Source organism: Danio rerio, chromosome 7 (genome assembly GCF_049306965.1).
Source record: "Danio rerio strain Tuebingen ecotype United States chromosome 7, GRCz12tu, whole genome shotgun sequence".
In the NCBI taxonomy this organism is placed as follows: Eukaryota; Metazoa; Chordata; class Actinopteri; order Cypriniformes; family Danionidae; genus Danio; species Danio rerio.
In genome coordinates, this window is record NC_133182.1 from 60,255,426 (window position 1) to 60,280,050 (window position 24,625).

The 24,625-nt window shown below is 34.5% G+C and overlaps 1 protein-coding gene and 2 long non-coding RNA genes across 11 annotated transcripts; 2 read left to right on the top strand and 1 right to left on the bottom strand.

Annotated features, from left to right (window-relative positions):
• The first annotated feature begins 179 nt into the window (after positions 1 to 179).
• ostc (oligosaccharyltransferase complex subunit) lies at positions 180 to 7,370 on the top strand. Its single transcript, NM_200269.2, is given in 4 exon segments — positions 180 to 330; positions 3,625 to 3,718; positions 6,673 to 6,870; positions 7,038 to 7,370. Coding segments are annotated over 4 exon segments (450 nt in total). The 5' UTR covers positions 180 to 191; the 3' UTR covers positions 7,057 to 7,370.
• Positions 7,371 to 8,838: 1,468 nt separating this feature from the next.
• LOC141375155 (uncharacterized) lies at positions 8,839 to 13,385 on the top strand. Of its 8 annotated transcripts, XR_012382747.1 has the most exons (9): positions 8,839 to 9,638; positions 10,004 to 10,063; positions 10,782 to 10,933; positions 11,351 to 11,402; positions 12,209 to 12,393; positions 12,479 to 12,586; positions 12,660 to 12,719; positions 12,811 to 12,985; positions 13,082 to 13,385. It is a non-coding gene; the product is annotated as an uncharacterized lncRNA (long non-coding RNA). The 8 variants fall into 8 exon arrangements; XR_012382746.1 differs by lacking the exon at positions 11,351 to 11,402 and having other exon boundaries at positions 9,555 to 9,638; XR_012382749.1 differs by lacking the exon at positions 11,351 to 11,402 and having other exon boundaries at positions 9,555 to 9,638; positions 12,663 to 12,719.
• Positions 13,386 to 17,877: 4,492 nt separating this feature from the next.
• LOC137496228 (uncharacterized) lies at positions 17,878 to 19,698 on the bottom strand. 2 transcript variants are annotated; one of them, XR_012382754.1, is made up of 4 exons: positions 19,363 to 19,698; positions 18,929 to 18,988; positions 18,016 to 18,055; positions 17,878 to 17,917 (listed from the first exon to the last, which is right to left on the bottom strand). It is a non-coding gene; the product is annotated as an uncharacterized lncRNA (long non-coding RNA). The 2 variants fall into 2 exon arrangements; XR_011016420.2 differs by lacking the exon at positions 19,363 to 19,698 and having other exon boundaries at positions 18,929 to 18,990.
• Between the last annotated feature and the right edge of the window lie 4,927 nt (positions 19,699 to 24,625).

Sequence of the window (24,625 nt, forward strand, 5' to 3'; positions counted from 1 at the left end):
TTAGAGTAAGGGTAGACACTAATAAAATACAAATTTATAAATAACTATCGTTTACTTCCTGCCGCAGCTGTATCCCTACGCTTATAGGAACTTCAAGGCCTCTTCCTGTACACGTCGCTCTACGGCTAGTGTGACGTATGCATAAACCGGGCAAAAGCAGCAGTGCTCAGTTCTGAATTACATGCTAAACCATGGAGACTATCTTCAGCTTACCATTTACTGTATTGGAATGCCCAAATGTCAAACTTAAAAAACCATCGTGGCTGCATATGCCTTCTGCGATGACCGTGTATGCCGTCGTGATTGTTTCATACTTTCTCATCACCGGTGGTAAGAGTCTTGAAATCAATCCAGGCGAAACTAGCCATTAGCTTACGTTAAACTTTAGCATGTTGTCTGTTTGCACACAGCCGCACACTACTAATATTTGCAGCAGAGACTTAAATTGCTGTTTATAACAAGTTATAGAAAATGTTTTATTGGCAATTGATTGTTCGATTTACGTTCTTTGACAGTGCTTGTTAGCATTCATAAATGTGAAATTGTTTGCATATTGCACACTGCAGACAACTCTGTTCTGCCTCTGCTCAAAAATGAATTGGATTGTATTTTATTTTTATTTTGCTGGATCGTTTTTCATGTAAGCTGGTGTCCATCTTTGCAACAGTATACATTAACTCCAACGTAAAATCTCAATATACTTTACAATGTTTTCGTTTCCTAAAATATTCTATAAAACGTTGTCTTTACAAATAAAGTGGTTATGTTTTAAATGTATAGCCTTTACTTAAACTTCAGTTTATTATAGTCCCTCAATACATTTTATTATATTTAAAAGAAAATATGTACAAATTTGTGATGGGTGGACATTTGAGACTCTTTCATGCGTCACACTTTTTGTTGTCAGTGGTGCTTATATCGTCACCTTAGAATTATAAGGTTCTATCTGACATTTGTCAAAATTGAGTTAATGACATTCTTATTAAAAGACAACTTATTTACATTATGGGTTTTTTTAAAAAGTTGTTTACATTTTAAGACTTTTTATTTAAAAAACAAGTGTTACACACATACTGTTTGCTATATGGAATACAAAAACTTTAATATAACTATATATATATATATATATATATATATATATATATATATATATATATATATATATATATATAAGGGATGTGCGGAGCAGCCGGTATTTGTATCTGTATTTGTATTTGTTGAGGGGGGGAAAGTATTTGTATTTGAGTAAAATTCAAAATGTTGTAAAAATATATATTTTTTCTATTACACTTCTAATTTACGTTATAGTGCAAGTATTGTTTAATTATATAAATTATAATTATAGATATAAATTATATAAATTATAGACATGCAATATTGGTTGTTGTTTTTGAACATGTGACAAGAAACATCATTTAAAAGAAAATAACATAGAAGCCATTACCTCATCCATGGTTAAACCAACAACTAATGAAATACCATTGTGAATATTATGAGTCCCACCACCACCGTTCTTGTTGAAGGACACTGAATAGACAGAATAAAAACAAATAATACTTCAAAGAACTTTTCTTCTTCTTAAAGAACTTCTTTCCAATGCACATAATTCCAAAAACTAAAATTAATTAAATAAAACTATATAAACCCCTGACTGGGAGATCTGGCAGAACAAAAAGTATTCTATATAGTACTAAAAGATACAGCTTTGCTATTGTCATCTGCCTGCCACAAAACAGACACAAAGTTTGTTTGTTTGTTTTTTTTTAATGTTTGAAACTGACTTGCTGGGGCAGAATGTGGCTGTGTTGATGGTTTGGTGCTTGTGGATGATTTAGCTGAACATAGCTGTGCTGATTGAGGGGATTGATGCTTGTGGGGCGTTGGCAGACAGTATCAGGTGAGGATGATTTTAGTGCATGTGATAATACATTACATAGAGGGTTGCGCGATGGCACAGTGAGTAGCGCTGTCGTCTCACAGCAAGAAGGTTAGTGGTTCAAGCCTCGACTGGGTTCTCCCCATGTTGGCATGGGTTTCCTCCAGGTGCCCCGGTTTCCCCCACAGTCCAAACACATGCAATACAGGTGAATTGGGTAAGCTAAATTGTCCCTATTATATGTGTGTGAAAAAGAGTGTATGGATGTTTTCCAGTGCTGGGTAGCAGCTGGAAGGGCATCCACTGCGTAAAACATATGCTGGATAAATTGGTGGTTCATTCCACTGTGGCAACCCCAGATTGATAAAGGGACTAAGCCAAAAAGAAATGAATGAATGATTATGCATAGAAGAAGTTGACAGATGTTTAATATCTCTGCCTCTGCTGATTTCACTTTTGCACACATTACATACAGAATTAATTTGTTTTATCTGCAGCACCACTGACTGTAAAATGCTTCCACACAGAACTTGAAGGTTGTTTTTTTTTTTTTTTTTTTTTTGACTGGTGGAGGACCAAGAAATGGCTCAGCAGCAGTCTCACTCTTTTCTATTTGGGTGCCCAAATGTATTTGATGTGTTTCAAGTTAATTAAAAATGATGGGAAGCTATGCTAAGGTTAACTAGCCTATAGCATATATCTTGCTGTCTGCAAAAGACAGTAACTAATTTAGACGTACCATATAACTCCCATAAGTGCATACTATTCGACACAACTGCAAAAGCATCGTTTTAACCTTTATAAACGAACGTTAACATTACTCTGTCAACCGTCTATTGTCTAAAATACCGCGCTAACAGAGCTAACGTTACGTAAACAGAGAGCACTCGATTGCAAACGTCAAAAATGCAACGTAATAGAATATCCCGATCAAACCACGCTTCAACTACGCTACAAGTTTATAAACTGCCTCTGGAACCCAATTAAAGTACAAAAATCTATTTAACAAAAATAGTGTTGCAGTGAAGTATTTTTTTGCTCAGCTGAGCCTTCTCTGTCTGTTGCTGTGTGGAGAAGCCTGTGCCAGACACCTTTTACCTCCACCCCGCCCTCCGACTCCTGAGCGTCTCACTCTCTCTTTCTCTCACTCACGCGGGCATGCACTGTGGTCTCACGAGGAAACGCTGCTTTTTGATACAATGTTTTTCTTGCTCCCGAATACAAATAATTTTTCAAGTATTTGTTTGGAATAAGTATTCGCAAAGACATGCTATTTGTGTCTTTCCAAATACCGTATTTGGGTTTGGCTCCACCCATAAATATATATATATATATATATATATATATATATATATATATATATATATATATATATATATATATATATATATATATATATATATATATGAGCAATATCACACGAGTAGCAGTGCGGTATGGCTGTATATATATCGGCACTGGTGGGAGGCGTGCGTTGGCATATATACACACACACACACACACACACACACACACACACACACACATATATATATATATGTGTGTGTGTGTGTGTGTGTGTGTTTTAATTTGATTTTTTTTTAAGTATAAGCATTCTTGTGTGTTTTGCCTTCGATTTACTTCTCTAAGTAAAGAAATGTTTCTGGTTCTATATGTATATAATCTTTTAAACTATGGTATTACATTGTTTCTGAATTTTGGACCATGTAATGTGTACTGCTATATATATATATATCTGCTTTTTTCAGGCATCATATACGATGTGATTGTTGAACCTCCGAGTGTTGGATCAATGACAGATGAACACGGACATCAGCGACCAGTGGCCTTTCTGGCATACAGGTATGTGGCATAAAGTGTTTGTTATGCCTCATTTCCACTAAGTGGCATGGTACAGTATGGTTCAGAATGGTGTACGACAAAGTTGCAATTGATGTCATTCTCGCTTAAAGGTCACATATCGGATCCGAAGCACTTCTTACTAAACAAATGCTTTATATACATTTGTACTTCTGTATAAATGTTAATTACTAATCTTTCTATGAACAGGATTGGATTTTAACTGCAGATGTAGTTGTAGATGTAGATTTAGCAATGATAGTGTGAAATAATGCGCATCCTTACTATTAGGAGCTCAAGTTTGTTATTTCAAATATAGAAGCATGGTGAGGGCATGCAAATAGAGCTCTCTAGAGAAAGTTAACCCACTCATGCTTTTAGATGGCCTACATTGGCTTTCAAAAACTACAACAGGACACACAGAAGAATTTCTTCTTTTTGGCTTTGTGGCTGTTCTTACCAAGCTGATGACAAGGTTTGTTTGCACTCGGGTTGACCATGGCTCGCTAATATATGTATATATTATTACGGTGTAATTTCCCAGCTGCGTATTTAAAAATGCAGCTTCAAGTGTTTTCATTCTTCTGGCTTGTTGCACGCGCTAGTGACATTTCTACATAAACCAATAGTGTTTAGCTGAAAATCTAGCTCAACCTTTTTTTACGGTTTTGTAGTGCTAGTAGGTACCCTTTAGAAGGGGTACCCAAAAGTGGTATGGTTCACTTTTTTGGTATCTTTTGACATTGGAAACTACATAAAAGCATACCAAACCGTACCGTACCATTCAGGGGCGATTCATTTTATATATATAAAGCCTAATATTACATTTATAAGTAGTAATTTAATAGTAATATACTTAAAAATATTTGTTTAATATTCATTCTTCTAAAATTCATCCCGCCACGGCTACATTACAGCTTTTCATTCAAAACATTTTATTTTTTAATAGCGGGTGATAATTGAACCAAAACGTATTAAAAGGTAAGTGAATTATAACAGCGCAAACTTTTCTGTAACTGTAGTAGTGCTGTGCGTCATTTGTTTAACTCTTTAAGGTGACGTGCTGACTGACTGACTGCCTGACTGAGAGGTGTGTGATGCTTGAGACCAGCAAACACGAAATATAGCCGTTTTACTTCAGGACGCATTAATGCTACTCTGTAGGTCTATTGGAGACATAAATATTCCTAGGCAATTTAATAAATATTTGAGACATACTCGTTACATAAATGCACTAAATGGTGCTTCAGCAGAGTGTATTTGAGAGCGCACAAGAAGATCTGCACGCTCTTGAACCAACTTTTATTTGAGGGGGCGTGCAAGAAGTTTTGTGCACAAGCAGAGGAAATCAGCGCGCAAGCAAAGAGATTCACATGCTTATAGGCTATTACATAAATACGATCTCGACGTCTAATACTTCGCTTACAACATTTGTCATTGAAATATTGCCACAGGTAGTTGGTATATCTGTGTAAAAAAAGGCCTGCTGTCACAACTGGAAAAAAAATCCTAGAGGGAACACTGGCTGTTTCTCAATTTGCGTTCTTCAGCGGTCTTGCGTCCTCGTGTTCTCGTACAACGTCATCATCAGCTACCTAAGTTCAGTTCCAATACTTAAGACCGCAAGTACGGAGGACGTGTGAAACTTCCCGGACGCCCTGATGCAGACTTGAGCACCGAACTTGCTCTGGAAGTCCCAGAAGTCATTGCGACTGGAGGTGGGAAGCACAGCATTTTATTTAGATTTATTATTAAAGTTCAGAGATATTACTTATTTACATCAGGAGTTTCCCTAAATGAAACGGTGAAAGTAAACATTAACATAAATATCTTAATAAAGGAATAAACATTAAGGGTTGTTTGTTTGCTGAAATTCGTATTAAAATTTGATTTATTTATATTGTGCAGAGTATATTTATCATGTTTTTATGCAAAGTATATATTTTGAAGAGAGGGAAAACAATAAATCGTTGTATGAAGGCTGTAATGTTTAAATAATTTCCATTTAAAACGCGTAAAGGTCACATGACCATCAGGAAGAACGCAGCATCCCATTTCTCAAAGGACGCGTTCTCTGCCCTCGCACTCTCGTGAGTTCGTTCTTCCGAGGACACCTGGCAAGACCGGTCTCCACAAGAACGCAAGTCTGTTCTCTGCGTTCTTGGAATTGAGAAACGGCCTCTGGCACAGTCATTTGAGTTCTGAATAAGCCAAATAGGCTTAACCCACCATATATATATATATATATATATATATATATATATATATATATATATATATATTTGTTTATTTGACTTGATCTACGCAACTTCTTGATGCTTGTGTATCAGCTGTGCTTCATGACCAGGAGAGGAGACTTCAGATTTGATATATGACTTTTCTGCTTCAGATTTTGCATATTAACTCATGTAAATTACAGTTTTGTTAAGTGGTTTAAAGCCATAAAATTATCAGAGAGGTGATGTCATTTTTGGTTTGGGACATTAGTATATGGTATCGCTGCAATGACAGCAAGAAACTGGGGTCACACCTTATTTAGCAATTAATTACAATAATAAATAGCACTTTTACAATGTACATTGTGTCAAAGCAGCTTAACAGAGAAGCAATTATTTTACAGGTAAGGAGGTTTGACTACCAAAAAAAAAAAAAAAAACAACCAATCAAAAAACAACAACATTATAACTTAAACCTTAACTTGAATTTGCAAATGCAAATTGGATACAAACATGCTAAGGGTAATATTCAATATCTTGATATTGCTCTGCAGCATCATTGTTACAAAAATTGGCATCTTGTTACACACTCTAGACTCTGTTTTGTTGGCCAACAAAGATTTTTATCAATATTTTTATTGCAGAACAATTTAACAGTATTTTTAGTGATCCATTCAGCTGGATGAATTTGTGTAATTGTAGTTTTATGAATAACTGAAAGAATTGTGTTCTCTTCTAAAGGGTAAATGGGCAATACATCATGGAGGGATTGGCTTCCAGCTTTCTCTTCACCATGGGAGGCCTTGGCTTCATAATTTTGGACCGCTCCAATGCACCCAATATACCCAAGCTGAATCGTTTTCTCCTGCTCTTTATTGGCTTTGTCAGTGTGTTACTGAGCTTTTTCATGGCTAGAGTCTTCATGAGAATGAAACTGCCGTAAGTCAACCCTGTTTTAGTAGCTTTTACACCATTATCTAAATTTCAAAACTATAATTATTCATATTTTAAGAAGTAGCATTGTTGTTATTTTATAAAAGCATAATCATATTGTGTTTTTACATTAGAACTCTTTTTCTAAAGATCTAAATGTTTTTGTCTTGCAGTGGTTATCTCATGGGTTAAAGCAGCAATATGGCACACCACAGGCAGATGTTTCAGTTTCAGTTCCAAGGACTGCAGTCTCAATGACACTGATAAATCTCTCCCTGTTTTTTTTTGTCCGTGACATACATGCAACGTGCCTATTAAGACTAAGTTACTTGTGTGTTTGAGGCTGGTAAATTTTATGTTGTTGCCCTTAAAATGACTGTTTTGGTCAATTAAAATCCATTTTGTATATCTCCTTATACTGTTTTGTAAACGTCCTGCTCTGTGAAAAGAAAAATTTAAAAGTGACTTTGTGCATTTTTTCTATAATAAACACATGCTTCCCATAAAACTTGATATTAGTTGACTAAAATATTACTTACTAACATTTTGTATATATTTGCTTGAACAGATTTATAATGGCATCTCTTTTAAATTGTGAAATAGATTTAAAATGTCAATATCTGCAAAAAATTCCTTTTTTTTGTGACGGTTCATGTCATAAATTAATATTACAAAGCTTGTATAATTTCCTGTGGGTGTTTAAGTGATTTTCAAATATAATGACTGAAAAGTGGTTGAATGATGTAGTTCAACTATAGTTGATTTTTTTCAGACACATTAAAATTGCACAAATATTAAACTATGTATAACATTTCAACAAAGATAAATACCAAATTTATGTTAACTATTTTTTGTCTTATGATTATTTAATCCAGTTTTGGTAAGATTTTTATCAAAGTTTCATCCAGTTTGGTAACTGACACAATTTATGTAAATTGTAGTAGTGGGAAAAAGATTATCAAGTGTTACAGAAAGGAAACTATTGTAAGGGGTAATAAAGCATCCCTAGCTGCATTATTTTGTAGTTATACAATTTCTGAAGCAGTAGGAGTCAAAATATCCACATGAGCTGTAAACACAAGTCTATTAACTAGAAATTTCAGCACAACTTATTGTGGAAAGTCGCTAACAAACTAGGAACTGACCAGGGGCCTGTTTCTGAAAGGAAATTAAGTAAAAACACTTCAGTATATTGACTTTGAAATGAGGGAAGCTCTGTGTTTACCCTTTCAGATTGGGAGGAATGTCAAACCTAGGATTATGGGGTAAATCAAGCCTGTTTCAATGTAAGAAAAGTATTCATGTTTACTAGGCAAGGCATGTACATTAAATAAAGTTTGGACTTAATTTAGTCTAAATCATGTCATTGTAGTACTAAAAAATATTATTTCAAGTGTCAGTTCCTAAGTAAATTTACAATAGCTGTGCCCTCCAAAGACAAAGTGTAAATAACCTCCGTGAAAGCAGTAGTGTGTTGGGCATGAAGACATAGCTTGTGTCATCAATCATTGATTTGCTCTTCTCACTTTTCCAATCACAAATCACATTAGAAATTATTTTTATTTAAAGTAGATGTTTAAAAAGTGGAATTACCCATAGAGAGTGTTTGGTAAAGATAAGTATTTCGAAATATTAAATTTTAATCTTTTTCTGGTTTTAAACTGACAGAGTGTGTCTGCCTCCTGAATTGTGCTAGGAAGACTGTTCCAGAGTTAAGGTGCCAGATTTGTGAATGTTCTACCACCTACAGTGGTATATTATGTTCTAGGAATAATCAATTGTCCAGGATTAATGAAGTGTATTGGATGTGAGGTGCGGTAATACACCCGGAGCCCCCTCTAAATACTGAAGAGCTAAGCTGTTCAGGGCTGAAACATTCTTAACTTAAATCATATTTGAAGTATATTTTATATTTTTTTTTAATATTTAAAGCAACCTTTATCTTCCTAATGTAAAATTAAAAGTAATAAATTCACATAAAAAAATATTTCACAAACTATGTACATGTGCAGTTGGGGTGTCCAAACTAAATCCTGGAGGTCAGGTGTCCTACAATTTAAGCTCCAACGTGTCTCAACACACCTGCATAGATGTTTCTAGAAAGCCTAGTAAGAGCTTGAATAGCTAGTCCAGGTGTGCCTGATTGGGTTGGAACGAAACTTCGCAGGACACCGCCCCTCATTAATTCCCCAGGGCCCTAAGCGGCTGCTTTCCTCACTTATTGGTTAAGTCCACCCCTGATAATACCAAATCATGTCATTCACACCTAGAAAACTATGGAGACTCGTACTTTGTCCAGCGTAGTTGTTGACTGGTCAGCAGGGTGCAGGAATTATATTTCCCTAAAACTGGCATTGGGCTAAAGTTGGTTTTGTATTTGCGTACTTAACTTTCTACTTGATAATATAATTTCAGAAAAGTATTGTTTACAAATTCTTAATATTGAAATAATATAATCAGCCAATGACTTTAAAATACAACATTGTTCACACAGTCACAGTTGAATTGAACAGTCACAGTTTAGCGTCATATTTAGACGTGCAGGGATTCCCTATAGAATCTGTGCCTGAGCCTGAGGCGTCATAGGGAGACGCTGGAGGCTCGTATAATTACCAATAGATGTCAACAAACTTTTTAAAACCTGATTTACGCCTATTATCACAGTTTTCTTATTTTAAAAATATGTAATTTTTATTTTGTTCATGAAAAGCGTCTGTAAACGGGGTCGAAACTACTGTATGAATAAACTTCGGCCCACGTGACATCCCTTCACGGTGAGTTTAACGCCGCTCTGCTATTGGTCAAACTGCATCAGCGGTGAGTTCTCAGATGAGTTCAACTGTCAACATTAAATATTACGTTAATGCTGCATAATATATTTTTATTGGAGATTAGTTGGTGTTTATAAATATGTTATCATTTACTTTATATTTAATGAGTGAAAATATATTCGGTTGTCCAGTTTAGGGTAACTATGCCTAATAAAACTTTGATTCATTCATATTATTTATTATTTTTTTACTTTAAAAAAATATTAAATTTCAAGTACTTAGTTTAAAAATGTTTTCGGCTGATATTTTTCATTTTAAATTATTTATTAAAGTTGGGGTCATTGTATGTGGCGATCTATTTTTTACAGTCTATGCTCGCTATCCCAAGGTTCATTGCGATCCCAAGGTTCACTGCGGTTTTCCACAAGGTAAGTAAAAAGTAAACAAATAAACACGATTTGTTGATAAAGCATGTACTGTAAACTAGCGACGTTATCTAATTACATCAAGTTCATTTATTAAAAACATATTTTTCTTACATATAACGTTGGTCATGCATTAGAACAATATATACATTTTAAGATAAGGAACAGTGTAACCAGATTGTTTTCCACAATAGAATTCGTGCAAAATCTATATATAATATGCAATATGCAACTCTAATAATACAAATGTATTCGTAATTGTTTTAATATTAAAGAACATCAAGTGTTTCCAAAGGTTTATTGTAAAAACAATTATTTTCCATGCCTTTAAAGGAAAAAGGCAGAAATTTTGCCCGTCTGAGCACATTTTATTCATTGTACAACACAAAACTAAACAAAAAAATAGCTTAATCTACCACACACACACACACACACACACACACACACACACACACACATATATATATATATATATATATATATATATATATATATATATATATATATATATACAGGTGTACATTATAAGGTGTTCACTGTTCAGATATGAATATTTTTTCTTTGCTCTTTTCAGGTTCTTTAGATTTCTTTAAAAATCCAATTTTGTTTTCTAATAAGCAAAAAGTAAAATCACTTTACCCATGTTTATATGTTAAATTGCACTTGTCTCTATCTCTGTTAACACATTTATATTTGTTTGATTAATTCTTGTGTCTTTCAGCCTGTTTCTGCCTATCACCATGAGTGATTCCTCAATACTCAGATTTATCATCAAGATCTCAATTATAAGCTCAAGTTTTGATGACAACTTGGTGATCTGCAGAAAGCACCACCATGTAAGGAAGGCCAAGACCACTCTGGAATCAGTCAAGGGTTAGTGAAGTTTTTCATTCCATGTATATTAAATATCTACATTGTTTAGGCATATGTGATTGTATGAGATAAAATGCATTTATTCTTTCACTACTATTGTAATAACAGAAAGAAACGCATTAGTTTTACTATTACTATTGTTTATGACAAACATTAAAAAACTACAGCATAAGCTCACAAAATATTGTGGCCTAACTGTTTAAAACTAATTGTTCTGGGTGTTGGTAGTGGCCAACCATTTTTTTTCTTTTTCAGAAAGTATTTTGTTTTGTCTGATTTTATGACACCTTATAGGCCATCAACTGCCCACATTGGGGTTTAGGAAATTAGAACTGCTTATGCTGCTTGTCTACTAGTCTTAGGATAAGTTAGAAATGTTATAAATGTACATTTTTTTGTTGTTTTTATCTGGTACAGCTCATAGGAACTCCAATCTTCCCAACTGTGAGAGGGCCTTGCTCCAGTGACTGTCAGTGTGTACTTCATTGTTTCCATTAGTCCCTGTATCTGTAGACCTAGGTGACAGTGGGCTAGAGTAAAATTTTGGTTTTATTTAAACTAAGGCATACTGATGGCCTTTTTATCTCAGATTTGGTCATGCAAGTATTAATATATCCTAAAGTATTTTTATATTCTTTCCATTGGTGGAAAAGATGTTGGTATAATTATTTTTAATGGACTGCTAAGATCTCAGCAGACATTTTTCTGAGATATTCTTGAGTGGGAGTCTGTGCAATACAAGGTGGATAGTATTTGCAAGGAAGAGCTTGATCTGTTCTGCTTCCACACTAGATATACTGCCAATTTAAGTAGATATGAACCATAAGCATAACCATTTCAAGAATGCACGAGGTACTTTAAACTGTATATGTTGAAACTAAATTAACAAGAAAACAGCTCTGTGATGTTCACCTAGTAAAATTAGATTAGAAGATATAAACTGTTATGCACTTGTTCTGTACTGTTTCATTCCTTTTTCAAACACTGGCATTTTTGAAGGTTTATTTACAGCTAAGGATTAAGAATTGACAGGAAGATTTGTGGACTACATCAACTATTGACACTACCTCCAAAGAGTTGCAAAAAGCTGCCCAAAGTTTCAGCACCATCTTTAAGCCCATGATTTTAGTGTGTTTCATGCCTAATCACATGAGTTTATATCTGAGATAGATGAACTATGTAATTGTCTTAAACTGATCTACAAGTAAATGCCAAAACTTATTGGTTTACTTATTTATTTATTTGTTTGTTTGTTTGTTTGTATATGTTAACCAGGTGAAATGGAGTGAGGCATACCAGGATATGCCTGGTTTTACTTTTGGGAAGGAGGTTGAACAGTGCAATATTTCTTCTATAGGATTGCAGTGACCAGACATGCTACTGTAACTCTCATGGTCATGTGCTGGAATTAGCAGATATTCAACAATTTGGCCATCTCGCTGACCTGTTGATATCAGAAGGTAACGATATCCAGTTGAATTTGTTTTAGTTGTTCAGTAACCTATTTAAATAGTATTGTGATTTTTTGATTGCTTATCATTGTAGACCGCAACAGCTCTGCAAAGCAAGTTGCAAAACAGAATCCATGAAACTGGCAGTGACTGGAAACCAATTGGAAGACTTTGGTCTGTGATGTAGAGGAGTGGGCAGAGGGTGAGGAAATTCTTATTAATATTACATGTAGTCATAAAAAATTGTGTTACTATTACTGTCATTTTTTTTTCAGTAGCAGAAGCAAAGACAACAAAAAGAAGAAGTGATGTGGATGTCTTCGTCATATTGCATGGTATGTACACTAGACTTCTGTCAGTGTTGATTCTTTAAAAGTTGACGTATAATCCTTGTTATACAACTTTCTTTTCATAAATATATTTCAGACTCTGCTGACCCAGCAACAAAGAGGAGGGTGTTCAACATCATCCTGCTAGTCAGGATTCTTCAGGAGAAGCAGTGGATTCTTGTGGCAGAGATGGCCAACCACTATAAATACCTTTCAACTCATCCTGGTTCTTTCAAATAACTTTCCTGCTTGTTTGCTACTGAAATGTACTGGTATGTATTTGTATTTTTTGGCACAGACATAAGCATAAGGTTACCCAGTCCAAAGGATATTAATATATTTTTATGTTGTTGTGTTCTTCTTTTAAGATTCGACATGTGGCCTTAACGAAGAGGGGTTAAAAGGTCTATGGATCATCATTCTCAGAAAGCAACAAAATAACTGAGAAATAAACAACAATACGATGGTGCAATCTAGAGACCTGCAAGGTACCTGCAAGTTTTGGCTGGAGCAGAGAACATAGATTTTTTTTAAATAAAGCTCCAGCTGATGAGTATGACATTGACTGTGGATTTTCTTTTACTGTAATCCAGAAGAGGATGACCTTAACCCTGAATCTAAAGCATGTAATAAAATCTGTAAAAAATTAAATAAAATTGTCATCATCTATAACCAAATTGTCTTTTTTTTTTAAATACATAGATATGTACAGTATTTAAGCATTCATCTAAAATCAATCAGTGTTGTAAATTAAGACCATTATTGTATGCCTAACTGCTTACAACATATAACGATTTAAGGAACTCTATATTAAAATGAAATTATTACATTAAGTGACATTAAGAGCTTTTAAAATATTAATTTTATGATACATTTTTATGATAAATTTAATTTTTGCATATACTTGGGCAAAAAATGTACATTATTATGGTCAACTGCTCAGATACCTCCAGTCAATATGTGGCTGAGTCAGGCAACCACACTTCTACCTCTGGAAAAATTAACCTATGATTTACATCAAAGATCTGATGGATCTATTTGGTCCTCATAGATTTTTCTTAAAAAAAAAAAAAAATTTATCTCCTTTTATTTTTGTCCTTACTTTGAAACATTTGTATTAATTTGTTAGAATGTCTAACAAAAAACTGCTGCACTTGTTGTGAGATAACAGTGCGACTGTTGTTATTCTGAAAATAAAAATTAACTTTGTATAATGTTTTATTGAATGCAAGATAAAAAATAAAATATTTTCCAAGAGATGGATTGCGGCTGGAAGAGCATCTGCTGCATAAAAACATGCTGGAAAAGTTGGCGGTTCATAGCACTGTGGCGACCCCTGGTTAATAAAGGTACTAAGCCAAAAAGAAAATGAATGAATGAAAATAAAATATGTATTGAAATATGTATTTTTGGTAGACATAGAACTACACAGTAACTTATAAATACAGCACAGAACTATTTTACTTCTAGTTTAGATAATTTAAATGTTTGCATTTTTATTTTGTTGGTTAATGGCTATGTATTTTTAATCATTTGGAGGTTTGAACTATTCGCAGCATTTGAAAGGATATCTTTTCATCATTGTTACCTCATTTCTCAATATTTTCATGATTCTTACAATGCAGCAAATCTTACAACCATTTGATCATAAAGAAAATAATTAACAAATTAACCCACATGCAGGACAAAGACATTATGTGGAATCATTATTAAACACAAGTTCATCCATTGTCATCAAAACATACTGTTACACAAACAGTTTAAGATTTAGAAAGTAAAAATAATCAGATAAAGAGTGGTTTTTAAACAAATACATGTCTTTAAAAAAGTTTTATTTATAAACATTTACATATTTTAAAAGAGCTTTTATCCATATTTCAAATAAAGTAAAAACAATTAAATATCACATGATGACCATTAATGAAACACACTTACAGAATTACATCCACACATATTATTCTGAACTCATAACATTTGTGATGAACATAGATCACTATTGCTAATAACTTGTAATTAAAGAGGATACTAATGTTTAGCTTATTTTTACAGCTTTTTTTTTTTTTTACCACAACTGTACATGTGACAATACAATTTCTTGTCCATGTTGAAGATAATACATCTACATAGGTTAACTGCCCTTTTACTCAAAGGGGATGAGTAGAGCCCCGTAGAAAAGGAAAAAGTATTCACATTTCAAACGAGAAATGAGTGAGAGAATATCAGCAAGACTATTACCTATGCTATGTTCAATAAATAATGTTGGATATAATAGTCTGATATATACTGATCAAGTCAATAAAAGCTGTTTAAAAAATACTCATTGTAAAATAACAAATTTATGCCTGGCTTTCATATATGTCATAAATATATGCACAATGACCTTATTCAGATAGGCTTTAGTTCATTAAAATTTGTATCTGTTCCATTTTATTACAAAAAGGCTTTAAACTACATTACCCACAATCCTTTGTCGCTGTATAGATGGGAGGGGAAAGACATGGCGCTACAAATTGTAGTTCCTTGAAAGGTGTAGTTAGGGTTAAGTTTAGGGTTACGATCTTGGTTAATCGTTAACTATTTAAAACACAGCGATAACTCATTGATAAAGGACACTGTTAGTAAAGTGGCAAAGTTAGCAAAACATAGTTAGCAACACGAAGGATCTTTTAATTTGGCTTTGAAGTTATAGTCCAATCACAACGTCGCAATCTACGTCACACTTTGTCTCTATTTGGTAATCTTCCGGCTGAAGGTTGATTATAACCTTATAATATAACTTAAATATCAAAATGTGTATTAATATTACATGTTATTTATTGTCTTATTAAAAATACAAATGTATATTTACCGTGAGATTACTTTGTGGGGGTAACCTGATGTGCAAAATGATCATAGTAAAACCAGATCATAGGCAGTATACTTAATTTGAAACGAATAATAAAATAAAAAAGCTTCATGTTTGAAAACATTTCAAGCATTTGCTGTAACTAAACCCTGCATCATGTAGGTATACAAATATAAATATATGTCAAACTTAAATGACAAATATAGTGCCCATTAAATAGTATAAATAGTAGTTCATTGTAAATGAGTATGCAAATAAACACAATACATTTTTAATGAAACATTTATAATTTATTTATAATGCCACAAATAAAAATAAATAATAAAAATCACACAAAAATGCAAAAATATATATTTTAACCAAAAATATATATTTTATAAGTTTTTAATGCAATAATATATTACCATATATATATAAATGATTAAAAACAATTATAATTGAAGGAAATGTATATTTTGTATTATTATTATTATATTTATTTTGTGATATTTATTCATGTCATACATCTGGTATGTCAAGCTCAAGTAAAACTGCACTGCAAAAAAACTTTTCAAATGATGCCTTTGGAAATGCCATCATAATAAACAGCTTTCACAACAACAAGAAGTCAAGTTCATGACAAATGCAAATTATGTTTATAATAACAACTTTCTGAACTTAAACATCAAAAGTAGAATAAGTTCAAAACATATTCAAGTATTTACTGAAGAATAGCAAAAACTATTTTTACAAAACACTGAGAACCAAAGTGTGCTTGGTGAGTCCAGGTGTTTATGCTGACTAGACTGTCATATTGCAATCCGGTCAGCATGAGGAGACTTGGGCGTAAAGTGTCAGCAATTCCTGGAGGGCTCCCATGTGTTATTCCAGGTTTTGCCACTGTAAAGTATTAGAAGTGCACAACATCATTACTGAACAAAGAATGAGCGTTAGGTTTCATTTAGAAAGTTCAGTGATATTTATTTATATATGTAAAGTGTCATTAAACCTGGCACTCTTGAATTAACTGTATAATAGGTTAAACATTTCCAGCATGTTTCCATTTATTCCAAGCAGATCTGTCAGTTCTACAAACTCAGAGATCAGGATAGTGACTGCACTTCTCATTATGAACACCCTTATCCTTCTCATACATTTTTATCACCACTGATGTCCACTGTTGTAGTTTTCATTGAAGGGAATGCTGACACAAATTCCAGCATGATTTTTTAAATAGCAGAATATGGGTATTATTGGGCCAAAACCTTAAAAAATATAAGATGCAAGATTTGAATCTTGATGAACATATTGTTAATTCACGTCTTGCAATTTAAAACACATCTCATGTTTGACTCATCAATTATATGAAAACTACAACAGCATACTGTGCTTCATCCTAAAATATTTCTAAATTATAACAAGCTTATTGCTTTACATGGCTAAACATTTATTTTATGCCTGCATGATTCACTGCTATTACTGTAACCCATTACACTCTTAACCCAAACTAGTTGACTTTATTAGAAAACTGCATAGAAACATGTTGCCTTAAATCCTTTATGTTTTTACACAAGGTGAAACTAAACAGCCCACTTTAAATTAACCTAGAACCTTTACAATCTTCTTGAACTTACAGTAATATTTTAATTCAAGTATGGCTGTTAAGTTGTACCTTGTATAAAATGTAATGGGTTTAAGCCACTGGGTTTCTATACAATTTTCTAGTAAAGTCAACTAGATTGGGTTAAAGGAACAGTTCACTATTTACTCTCCTTTAAGTGGTTGTAAACCTTTTTTAAAAACTTCCAAGTTACTTTGTGTTGAACATGAAGGAAGTTTTTTGAAGAAAGCTGGAAAGCTGAAAACATTGACATACATAGTAGGAAAAAACAAATACTATGGAAGTTAATGTTTGCAGGTTTTCATCTTTCTTTAAAATATAATTTTTTTGTGTTTAACTGAAGTAAGCAAGTCAGACATATTTGGAACAAGTGAAGGATGAGTCAATAATGACAGAATTTTCATTTTTGGGTGAATCTCTTTAAGAGTATACTGAAAGAAATGTCCTACTCAATGAAGCTAACTTCAGCTGCATGTGTAGCCCCATGAGTACTTATCTAGAAATCAAAACAATGATCACGTCAGTCCCATTTTAGGCCATTTATATCATATTGGCCACAGAATGGACAACTTAGTGTTGCAATAAAATAAAAAAATTAATAAAACTATGACTTATCACACAATACAAGACAAACAGTGAATTTTCAGCTCTGCCTTTGCTGTAAACAAGATGAGGTTCCAGCTTCAACACTGATCTGAGTGGGGCAGTTGTGCAGCTCTGTGAGGTTGTGACTGTTTAGCTGCAGTGCTGTGAAGAGTTCTTTATTAAAAGAAAGTACATTCTTTTAAAATCTGTACATAATAACAAAGAAAATACAATGATTTTAAATAATGATTAATTCTGAACAAAAACATTACCCTTAGTCAAGATGAATTCATATGTCAAAAGTTTCTGCATCTGAAATGAATAAAAACAGATGTGACATTAGTTAAACTCACTAAACTACTAGATACATCAGTACTGCATTAAGCAGTTGTAAAGTAATGTAAGTGTAGTCCAAAATGAGCCTTAATCTGTTTAAGATAATGATTTAAAAAAACGTTGCTTGTGTTAAAAACAATCCAGCCACTTGTAAAACATTTGATCAATGGTACATTTCTGAGAAGGTGCAAGGTAATCCTTGAGTTTTACCATTACCATCCTGACTGACATAATATTTGAAAAGAAGACAGCTTGTTGTGCCTCTTTACCACAATTTAGAGATGATAGATTCTTTATTTTATTAAATAAATTGGTAAAGGCCAAATTGTACTGGTAATAGTGTAAGATATTCATTGTGTGACATACATCAGCTTAAGTTATACTTGAGCTTTTGTTATGCTTATATATATATATATATATATATATATATATATATATATATATATATATATATATATATATATATATATATATATATATATGTGTGTGTGTGTGTGTGTGTGTGTGTGTGTGTGTGTGTTTTAAGGCATGGAAAATAATTGTTTTTACAATAAACCTTTGGAAACACTTGATGTTCTTTAATATTGAAACAATTACGAATACATTTGTATTATTAGAGTTGCATATTGCATATTATATATAGATTTTGCACGAATTCTATTGTGAAAAACAACAATCTGGTTACACTGTTCCTTATCTTAAAATGTATATTGTTCTAATGCATGACCAACGTTATATGTAAGAAAAATATGTTTTTAATAAATGAACTTGATGTAATTAGATAACGTCGCTAGTTTACAGTACATGCTTTATCAACAAATCGTGTTTATTTGTTTACTTTTTACTTACCTTGTGGAAAACCGCAGTGAACCTTGGGATCGCAATGAACCTTGGGATAGCGAGCATAGACTGTAAAAAATAGATCGCCACATACAATGACCCCAACTTTAATAAATAATTTAAAATGAAAAATATCAGCTGAAAACATTTTTAAACTTAGTACTTGAAATTTAATATTTTTTAAAAGTAAAATAATAAAGTAAATAATAAATAATATGAATGAATCAAAGTTTTATTAGGCATAGTTACCCTAAACTGGACAACCGAATATATTTTCACTCATTAAATATAAAGTAAATGATAACATATTTATAAACACCAACTAATCTCCAATAAAAATATATTATGCAGCATTAACGTAATATTTAATGTTGACAGTTGAACTCATCTGAGAACTCACCGCTGATGCAGTTTGACCAATAGCAGAGCGGCGTTAAACTCACCGTGAAGGGATGTCACGTGGGCCGAAGTTTATTCATACAGTAGTTTCGACCCCGTTTACAGACGCTTTTCATGAACAAAATAAAAATTACATATTTTTAAAATAAGAAAACTAAGATAACAAGGCGTAAATCAGGTTTTAAAAATTGCGTTGACATCTATTGGTAATTATACGAGCCTCCAGCGTCTCCATATGACGCCTCAGGCTCAGGCACAGATTCTATAGGGAATCCCTGCACGTCTAAATATGACGCTAAAGGGGTACCCTGTGCGTCAATAACTGACGCCGAGGGTTCCTGACCAAGCGTCAGTATGTGACGAGTTGGGAGTGAGAATGTGTTGTGTCAAATGTTAGTTATTAGAAAGCAAAGGACGTTAAATCATATTTGTTGAGCTACTGTATGACAAACTGCAGAATTGCTGGAAGTTTAAAGATAGTTTATAGTATAATAACATTATTTTGGTTTTATTTTGCTCTAAAACACGTATATGTGGGATCTTGACATTATATTTCAAAGGTAAATTAACATTAACATTAATTAACATTAAATTGACGTAAATTTAAGAGAAGTGTTGCAGATGAGCAAGTTACAACATTAAACAAACATCTGCGTGAGTGATCTGTTTGTGCTGATGTAGAATTCACTGTTGTCAACACTGTTTACATTAGGTACATGTAATTAGAGCTGAAGATCTTTGCCCGAACGTGGGTTCGGGCCTGATTTCTATCATTTTAGATAGGATCGGGCTGGGCTTGGGCTTGCGCAGTAAATGAACAGTCATGTAATGCATTTCGATTAGCACGAGAAAGTAATCAAATCATTTGTTACAACATTGAAATCCATCCCTGGAAAGGTGAAACAAATGATGACTGAGAAGTCAAAAAGAGCAAATTTTGACTGCGGTCAGGCCAGCCACCAGTTAAAAAAAAAAAAAGGTCATTCTAGCCATCAAGGTATTTTCGCTGTCGCTCATAGACTGTGTTACAGTAGAGTGATAAACAGCAATGTATGTACAGCAAGCTGACAGAGAAGATGACGAGGTCATTCGCTACGTTGAAACGGCTGTCATGGAAGATGAAATGGATGTTTTGGCTGGTGAAAAATTAACAAACCATCTTACCCAAAACTTGCAAAATTTGCCAGATCAGTACTATGCATCTCGGCCAATAGCAGCAGCAGTAAAGGTGTTCGGTGCTGCTGGACACACCATCAGTGAGCGCATGACTCCGCTAAAGCCATTTACAGTGGATTAAATTATGTTCTTCCATAAAAACAAGTAGCCTAATCTTGGTGAGTAAATGATTTTTAAAATATAACTAATTATTAAATAAACTATAAATGTGCTTTGTAATCAGTGCTTAATTTGAGAATTGCGAGGTCCCAGAACAGATTGAGGTAATGGATCCGGCATGTTACACGAGGATGGAGAGGTGCCATGCATGAAAGGGGAGAGCAGGTTGGGGAGCATGGATGGTGGAGGGTTGTCACGGATGAAGGACGAAAGTGAAGAATGGGGGGTGGGGGGATTGTCGTGCACGAAAGTGTAGAGGGTTGGGGAGTCGCGGGGAAAAAAAATGAACAGCGGACAGGGTAGGAGGCTTTCAGATTTCAAACACTCCGGATCTGGCGTATTCTGGCACAAATTAAGCCCCGTGCATAATATAGGATAATGTTGGCATTTTTTTATTATTCACCATCGCCTGGAGAAGTTGCAAAACAAATTCCGCGAAACCTTTATCTTAAGTTTGCTATTGCCAAATACCTGTCATAATTTAGTTGTGAAATACTTATTTTTATTGGTGTGTTGGCCAATTTAAAGGCAAAGGCTGCTTCTGAAACCGCCTACTACTCAGTAGGTACTGCATTTGAATTTAAACGTACTACTCAGCCGTTAGAAAAGTACGTTCTATACAGTATAAATGTGAAAAGTATAAATGGAATACGGATGTACTGCATCCGCCATTTTGTAATGGTTACGTGACCTCCCAGCGTCAGTTGTGTCGCCTCACTTCCATTCATGAATTCTCTCATGGGGCATTATGGGATAGCGCAGCATGCATGGGATGCGCACTCTAGAATCTCGCTGGAAGAAGCAAGTCATCCGGGTACTTCTCGCCCGGTACCTCTCATCTGGGTACTTCTTACTGATTTTCGAATTTTATGATTTTGGACATACTACTCGGCTCGCATACTGATTTTAGCGTACTATATAGTATGGAAGTATGTGGTTTCGGACGCAGCTTAAGTGTATGTACCTAAGCCTATTTAGAGTGCTGAGATGTTACGATGTTACAGAGGACTTATTTTATTTCTTTGTTTCAACTTTCTAAGTGGCCTGTAGCCTATGTTTGTTATGAATAAATTATGTTAAAACATGTATAAATGACTCAATCCTGAAAAAAGGCAAAAGAGTTATGCATGTGAACATTTGAAAAACTTCAGGCTCTAAACAGGCTCAGGTTTTTTAAAAGCTGTCAATCAAAACGCACTTGTCAGGCCCAGGCAGAACTCTGTCCGATGGTGATCATGATGAGGGCAAGCACATATGAAAATCTGCTAATCATCTGCAAAACTGGCCCAGCTGTGTGGAGATGCAGAAGAACATCCAGGTTATGTCACTAATACATGATTGTTAGAACAAGTTTGAATAAAGCTGTGTTGTTGATTTATTTGTCATGGTTACTTTTATTCATTGTTTTATTCATATTGTAGTAAAAAGAGCATGTGGCGAGGTGGTGAGAAGCGGGGAGGGAGAAGAAGCTAAGGTGCTTGAGGGTTACCTTCCTTTAGACCACAACCCAACAACTAATCTGAATTTAATATTGATACCAAATACGCCACCTGGGATCCAAACCCAGGAAAAATATAAAAAGGCAACACAAATTAGTCTCTTTACAGTTTAAGAAGCAGACAAGAGACACAAGTAAATACCAAAAAAAAAAAAAAAAATTTAATTCACAACTCTTTTAAGAACGACAAATACTAAAATAGGTCCTGATGACCTGTCAGCTCTGGAGGGCATACTTACGAAAAGGCACTGAAAGTGGTTAACATTCAACACACACATAGAAAATACTCAATATCATACTCAAATAATCAATGTTCTCTAATAAGCATTAACTCACAGGACTAGGGCTACCCACAGGAGTGATCACCCGTGAAAGTTATCCACCATACACTTTTTACACCACAATACGTTCCCGGCAGTCACACACCCTGATGCATCAAAAATGTCCCACAGCACACACTGGCACAACACCACCACCACCAAAAAGGTTCCTACCCCCGTGGGCTCCCAGCTCCTGTAAGAAAAAGAAAGAAAATAACAAAAGCCACTAATGGGAAAGGGGCTTCATTCTCAAATCGGTTAATTTTACAAAGCACAGACAATGAAATGCGTCATTCAGAACTCAATACACATTAATAATGAGGGCCTCTTGAAATGGATTTACTAAATATAGTCACAGAAAAGTAACATTCACAAAATACACTTTAGTGCAAATAAACAAGGACACAATTTCACCACATCAATTCCAAATTGCTCAAAGTTGTCAGCTCCATTTCTTTCAACGCGACTGGACCTTCTAGTCACTTTAAAATATAACAAAAAGGGGTTTAGACAGCTTAGTCAGCACTCAGACAGTAGCATTGCTCAGAAAATAGCATTATTTTAATAGCATTAAATGCCTCTGGATTGTAGCATGAATGTTCCTAAACCGCAGCAACAGAACTGTGGGCACGTTTACGATCCGAATGAGAAGCAGAATCCTATAACAAACAAACACACATCCACATGGTTACAAATCATTGCATTGGTTAACACTCCCACATGCAAAACACTTACCAAACATAAATGAGGTGCTCTTAAATCAAATCCCCCGATTGATATTAAGTCTCCAACCGCACTAAAACTGAAAGTCAGTCAACCGATCAATCTAAACACTGATGGAAACAGGCATACAAACCAGGCAGGCTGGAATGCAACAACACAGGGTAAGCATTCACCCCCAGCCACTAAACAATTAGTAAACCGCTATGCTAACTGCACCTTACCTGGAAGCCATTGCTGGCGCAGACACACATCCACACAGGAAGTGGAATTCAGAACTAGCCTCACAACAAGCTACAGCCCTCAGCACTAAATAGGCAAGTACTCTGCACTGATTGGTTTTGCAGACTTCAATCAACATCATTTACCTCATTCCCCCTATCACACAAGGTCCCTTTAAACCTATTCACTGTGTTTATTCTGTTCTCATTTTTATTGGCTGTATTGGTTACGTCAATCAGAGAGAATACATTCGGTTACAGTGTGTACAGAAAGTTCAGTCATTATAGAGGTTACTCGCTCAACGCATGGTTGGAAAAGCTGCCGTTCTGTGCTAGAACAAGAGCACCAAACATCAGGAACAGTGATGTATAAGCTGTATGTTTATGCCACTTGTACTGTGTGAGTAAACTGAATCTACGTTGTTTAAGACGTTAAGTAAACATTATACAGAAAAAAGACGATCTTGTCGGGGTTCGTTCCTCCCAAGCATCCACGAAGGCCAAAGCAAAACCAAAAACTATCTAATCACACAACAACTGGTTTCAGAAGTGGTATTTCTTCTGGAAATTTAAACTACATGGGTGTATGAGAGAAAAGTCGGACGCCGTAGAAACAGCATATGCAACAGAAGGGGATAAACAGCAGCCAAATTGTTAGCGATCTGCCAGCACACACAAGCAGGCTGACGTCATTGTGTCGATGAGAACTGTGCTGACTTAACTACAAAGTGAGTTGTCAGAAGTGAGAGACTTGAATGCTCCACAAGAACATCTGTAAATCTGTAAAGTTAACATAAAAAAGAAAAGACAAAAAGAGTAAATAAACACAACAAAACAACATCCCAAGAAGAATTGTGTAATGGAGCTATGGCAGAAATCCCTGATTCAAACCTGCCCCCAGACTGGCTTAAGACAATGTTTGAAAACCAAAATAAGAATAATGAGAAACTAAAAATTATTATTGCCCCAATATTGACTGATATTACAAGTTGTACACAAGCCCCACAAATGTCAATGTTCACTGCACCAAGGGATGACACACGTGAGAGCGCTCAGCCTATTGTGAGAGAAAGGAGGATTCCTGTGAGGTCACGCAATGTCACATACGGGCCATTTGCTGAACTAGAAGTGATACAGCGGAGAGCACATACTTTTGGTCCACTCAGAGCTACCCTCTCCATGGAGACTGCCACAAGACAAGGAAACACTAAGC